Source organism: Lupinus angustifolius, chromosome LG13 (assembly GCF_001865875.1).
Source record: "Lupinus angustifolius cultivar Tanjil chromosome LG13, LupAngTanjil_v1.0, whole genome shotgun sequence".
NCBI classification, from domain to species: Eukaryota; Viridiplantae; Streptophyta; class Magnoliopsida; order Fabales; family Fabaceae; genus Lupinus; species Lupinus angustifolius.
This window is the reverse complement of record NC_032021.1, coordinates 17,652,746-17,658,745: the sequence shown is the minus strand read 5'-3', so window position 1 is coordinate 17,658,745 and position 6,000 is coordinate 17,652,746. Positions and strand designations below refer to the sequence as shown.

The 6,000-nt window shown below is 36.5% G+C and overlaps 1 protein-coding gene across 8 annotated transcripts in view; it reads right to left on the bottom strand.

Moving 5' to 3' along the window:
* LOC109325415 (phospholipid-transporting ATPase 1-like) overlaps positions 1-4,759 on the bottom strand; it is an 8,217-nt gene extending 3,458 nt beyond the window's left edge. For 7 of the 8 annotated variants that reach the window (XM_019557778.1, XM_019557777.1, XM_019557776.1 and 4 more), the window contains exons 1-5: positions 3,851-4,758; positions 2,312-3,338; positions 1,728-2,079; positions 783-1,557; positions 43-166 (exon numbers count right to left, since the gene is read on the bottom strand). In XM_019557778.1, the coding sequence (XP_019413323.1) occupies positions 43-166; positions 783-1,557; positions 1,728-2,079; positions 2,312-3,338; positions 3,851-4,579 (3,007 nt within the window). In that variant the 5' untranslated portion in view covers positions 4,580-4,758. Of the gene's footprint in view, positions 1-42; positions 167-782; positions 1,558-1,727; positions 2,080-2,311; positions 3,339-3,850 lie in introns of all 8 variants that reach the window. The other variant, XM_019557783.1, reaches the window with a different exon arrangement.

The following is a 6,000-nucleotide window of genomic DNA, read 5'->3' as shown; positions in this document are numbered from 1 at the left end:
ACGCAAATTGATGGTAATTTAATATCATTATGAAAAACTAACCATCGCCAATGGCCAGTGTCATATCATCTGTGCGGCTCTTTATCATATCAACAATTCCTGCTTTCTGCAAGGGTGCAACACGACAGCAAAGGACAACCCTACAGGTAGTTGCAAGGTCGAAAAGCTGTTGAAAGAATAAAGGAAAGTTAATATTTACCCTGAAGATTAATATAACAATTCCAATCAGAAACGGTAGAATATGAACCTACAAGCAGTGTTATTAATATTGTACCGGTCCTGGTACTAGTGTGGTGGTATAGCGGTTCAACCGGTGTTTCACTAATTAAACCGCATACTGGTGAAATTAGATATAAATATATATTATACAAACATTAATGATGAAAAACTAATAAAAAAGATTATAAATACTTCTATTTACACCATTTGTTAAAACAAATGTGTGATTTGGTGGTAGGTCGTGTTTTAGAAGTATAAACAAATGTAGTGGTCGTGTGTTTGATCCTCCACAACAACATTTTGGTAAAAATTAAGTTACATTCATAAAAAAATTGTAATTTTAAATGAAAATCGGCTGATACTGGTACAGTTTAAATGAAAACCGACCGTTTTGACCGGTATAATTGTTACACAGTACAGGTATGGGACCGGTTTTCCGGTTGAAATGGCCAGAATGGTCCGGTTTTCATAACCATGCCTACAACTACAAGTCTGGAACAATTCTAACAGAAAAATCAAGCTGCATACAAACAAAAACTTCAAATGAGGAAGGATAATCTTACCTCTGGCTCCAGTTCTTTCTCCAAAATATAAACCAAACTGTTTCCATCAATTATGAGTGCCAATGGAGCAGTAATTCCTTCTTCCTTTACTGGATTCCACTTGGGCAAGCTCAATGACATTGAATCATGGGAAATATCCGCATTTGTTTTGTGCTTGAGATTTTTTTTCCCAATGTCTGAAGATCTAACACCATATTTGTCTTTGGCTTCACCCAAAAGATTTCTGCATTCAACCTCTGAAGTGCCATTTATAATAATCTGCTCCATATCTGGAGTCAGAAGCTTGCAGGAAAGGCCAATTGAAATTGCTGTCTCTTGTTTATCACCAGTAAGAACCCAGACCTTGATCCCAGCTTGCCGCAGCGACTCAATAGCTTCTGGTACACCCTCTTGCAGCTTATCCTCAATTCCAGTTGCTCCAAGCAGCTTTAAGTTGCACTCTATAAGAGATGCCGTCTGACGTAGTTTAGCAGTTCTGTCAGTCAACGAAGTGCTTGCATCTTCATATGCATTTTGCCACTTCTCAAGTTCAGCAGCTGAAAGATCCCTGGAGGCAATTACAAGAGTGCGCAGACCCACTGAAGAATATTCACTCAAATGGCCTTCTGTTGCATGATGTATCCTATTATTGGTCTCACTGTCATTTGCTAAAATGCTAAACATTGAGGTATCAGCACCTTTGACTAGCACCTTTACAACATTATTAGGAAACCGAATAACGACAGACATCCTCTTTCGCACACTATCAAACTCGTGCAGGCCCAATACGTCCAACCTATTGAACACAGAAATAATGAAGTTACTGAACAATCTAGATGTAGGTCACGGATAAAGTACAAATTTGAGCAATAAAATTTTATGTCCACAATACAGTTCCGTCATTCTTAAAAAGGAAAAATGGCACTTCAGAAAAGTAGTCCCCACCAACAGGAAGTCACTATCTACCTGAGTTTCTCACCATTGACGTCCAGAACAATATGTCCAGATGTTCGCTCAAAAAGTGTATACCCATATGCAGAGGCTGCAGAAACAAGAGCCTGTTCATCCGGAGATTCTCCCTGGTAATCAATGCCTACTATATCTTCATTTGATTCACTTGTTGCAACACTGGAAAACCCCCCACCACCATTAAGTATAGGGATCACAGTATTACATGCAGCTAATGTAAGGAAAAACTCATGAGCATCAATTCTTTCATCCCTGTTTGAGTCTTCATGCAACATTGTCACCAGTTCAGAATCAACTGCAATTTCAGATTTTAGCTCCCATCTGCGTTTACGAATAACAGCTGCTGCGGCTGCAAAAAAACCGCACAAAAAAGCCATGTAAATTAAATGCACCATCAAATTTGCATTTTTAAGACTTCCATAAAAAGCAAAATTTTCTCAGGCTCAGTCCCAATGGAATATGTTAGCTTTTCAGTAGCAAGCATTTCAAACTACATACATTAGCACAATAAGAAATAATGGCACTGTACAGCATTGTTGAAGAGTCTGGAATAACAATGATTTCAAGAGGAAACTGAGTACCTGTACTATTATCAGCCGTAAGCAAGGAGCCCCCATAATTCTTCCCATGCACACTGGCTCTCCGGAATTCCATTTTGTTTTCTGTTAATGTTCCTGTCTTGTCTGAAAATATATAGCGTATTTGGCCCAAATCTTCATTTATGTTCAAAGACCTACACTGAAATCTTGATCCAGATGAAGCATCATACATGTCACCATCTTCAATCATGAAGTATGACTGTCCCAAACGAACCAACTCCATTGTAATGTAAAGAGATATCGGTATCATTATCTGAAACACGATAACAGAACTCAAAAATGAGAAAAAAGCTTCCATTGGGATCCCATAGAACTTATATCTCTTTCCATTATCTGGTCCATCATTGAAGTATCTTTTTCTGTAGTAGGGCAATGTATCAATCTGGTCCTTGTGACGAACAAGCCAAAGACACATCCCAGTGGACACAACTAAACATATTATAAACAGAAAAATAGACAACCAAAGTGTTTCCCTGTTCATATAAGTTTCCAATCTGCTTCTTTTTGAAGGTGAAATTGCACTGTTCATCATTGCTTTTGTTTCCTGTCCTGCATAAACAACAACACCAATGATCCAATCTGTGTTCTTAAGCTGGCAACCGCGCAACACAATGTTCGATTGGCTTAGTGAAAACTTAACCCCATTGAACTCCATATTTGCGGTGAACTCATAAATATTCCGGTTTGGTGGCTCACATCTAATGACCCCACATACATTACAAACTTCAGACGAAACTGCCGAAGTTGTTTCCTGTTTAGCATACCTAGTTTTCAAATTCGACTCTCCATCCAAATTCATTGTCTGAATATATGCAAGCCCGCTCTGATCACTCGTCCCCAACAACACCATATCTGCTGGAATTGTCTCATCGGCGAAAATCTTAACAACTTCGCCAACTTCTATGTTTTTCCACTTCTTCGACCTAAAATCCCCAAATTGAAGCACCAGAGACTCTCGATTGTTCTCATTACGATCCGACCGATGCCTCCGCCAATCCTCATACCCATCCTTAATCATCGTAACACGCAACACAAACAAATATTTAGATCAAATAAATCCATCAAAAAATGAAGTTTATATTAATAATGCCCAAGAGTAAAGACTCAAATTGGTCCCTAAAACAAACACTCAACCTAATTTGATCCAAACTCTGTTAAAAAAAAATCTCAAATGTTGGCAGAAAGAGTAAAGTGTTCCTAAAATTTCCCTCAAACCAATTTGGTCCTTCAAATTTTAGAAAAAACATAAACTCATCGCTAAAAAATCTAAACTACGCAATCAAAATTCAACTAGAAGTTGATCTACTAGTGTACCCCACTAGATCCCCAATTATCAAACTAGGTCAAAGGTTCGACTCCAGGGAGCAGAAACTTATCGGGAGGACCCACTTACCCGAAAGGATTAGTTCCCTACCAATATAATTGCTTATACCCAAAAAATGTTATTGATAAGGACAAAAGTGTCCATTAAACTAATCCTAAAAGATTGGTGTGTATTGTAAAAAAGGGTAGATAGAATACCTTAATAGCGGTAACACATAGGACAAACAATAAGGGGAAAAGTGAAACTGTTCTTCCAAACACAGCCAATGGAGGAAGCTGATTAAGTGCTGCAATAGCGAGGAAATACAAATACGCAACACGATGAAATTGAATGAAGAGATTCTTGGGTAAAAACGTGAGAACTGTGTATTTACTCGTCCTTATTTCATTCCCTGTGAAATCATACTTATCATTCGTTGTCTTAGGGTCATTTATGTAAATCAACCTTGGCGATGAATCTTCGTGTAGAATCGGATCCTCGAATTGCACGCTCTTGTGACGATTGTGATAGGGTTTGTGAAACGGCGTCGTATTGTTAGGGTTAGGATTTGAAGAAGAAGAAGAAGAAGAAGAAGAGATTTGAAACGGTGTCGTGTTATTGTTATTATTATTGGTATCATTAAGTTGCTGCATTTCCATTGCAGCAAATGATACCATTCGTGTTGAAGAGCATTCGGTGTGTAAAACGACGTCGTTGGTGTGGTTGTCGAGGGAAGAAGAACGTTGATGTTGTTGTTGGTGTTGTTGTTGGTGAAGGGGGAAATTAGAGTGAGAGAGTAAAACGACGTCGTTGTTGTGATGGATGACGTTATCGTTAGTGAAGTCGTCAAAGGAAGTGGATCTGTTACGGTAACGGATCTGAGAAGAAGAAGAAGAAGAAGAAAGGGGAAGAGGTGTTTGGGAAAGAAGAGGTTGATCAGGACTCATATAAACGTAATCTTCAACCACCACATTGATGGAAGAAGGAATAAGGAAGGAAGGAAAAAACAGATCTGAGGAAACAAGGAAAACCCTAAACAAAGGGATGGAAAATCAGGAATGAATGATCAGGGAATTGGAAAACAGAAAACAGAGAATAGAGAGAAACGAGAGAATGAGAGAGAAACGGAGATCCACCAATTTTTATTTCTACCCCCTCCCTTTTCTCTTCACTTTTTTATTTATATACTATTTTATTATTACACTATCTCCCATATCTTCTAATATTTATTTACCATCACACCAAATGTTCTTTCAAAAACTCAATTCTTAATCAAACGGACGTTGGTTCAAGTGGTACATGCTTAATTTCCCTTAAGCAAGAACTCGGGTTCGAGTCTTGTGGATGAAAAAAATGCCCGTTAGGAGAGTTAGCCTCACTTATCTGTGGATGTGCCCGGCTCAGATAGGATGGCCTCTAGTACGAGGATACCTATGGGAAACCAAAAAAAAAAAAATTGGAAGACGTCTTATATTAGGCTTAAACAATTAAATTTTTTTTTTATTTTATTTAATTTTATATATAATTATTAATTTTTATTAGATATAAAATTATATATGAATGTGACTTTTTATATAATTAATAATTATATATAATTATATTAAAGCAGCATTTCTTCATTTTATGGACTAGAGTAAAACAAAAGATTAGGTTGTTGTTCCATTTTTTAAAAATTTAAGTGAATCGTTCGGTTTACTTCCCGGGTTAATCCGATTTAACACGGTTGGACTGGGAATTTCTTCAGTTCAAATCGGTCCAAATCTCACTTGGTTAAGACGGTAAATCAGAGTCGTTTTCAAGTCTGGTCAACGCTCAAATCAGTCGGATTGTCTAAGATAGTCTGGTTTTCACAACACTAATCACCCCAAATATTATATATCATTCATTTATATTTCTATCAAGAGTCAATTATGATTAAAAATGAGTGAAAAATTATATAATAACAGTGTATACAACTCTTACATGTATTGGATACATGGTTTCCTCTATTTCTCTATCACTATTGATGTAGGTGTAAAAACTTATTTATGATCAGTATATCATATACCATTTATTTGTATAAAAAATAAATTCTTTTATTTATAATGATTAACTCTTATATAGACAGTAAATTAATTTTTTCGTCGAATATGATTAGGACAGTAAGAAAATAATACTAGATATAAAAATATATTGTATTATATTTGGGTTAAGACTTAAGAGTGTCTTCCTTGAAATAGTTGAACATCAATCCCATTCACAATGAAAAAGTCATCCACTCTGATTTCATATCTGCTACCAACAATCAAAGTCGCATACACCAATGTGTCTTTCAATTCAATATTTATTTGGATTTTTAACATCATGGATTAACTATATCCTTCACATT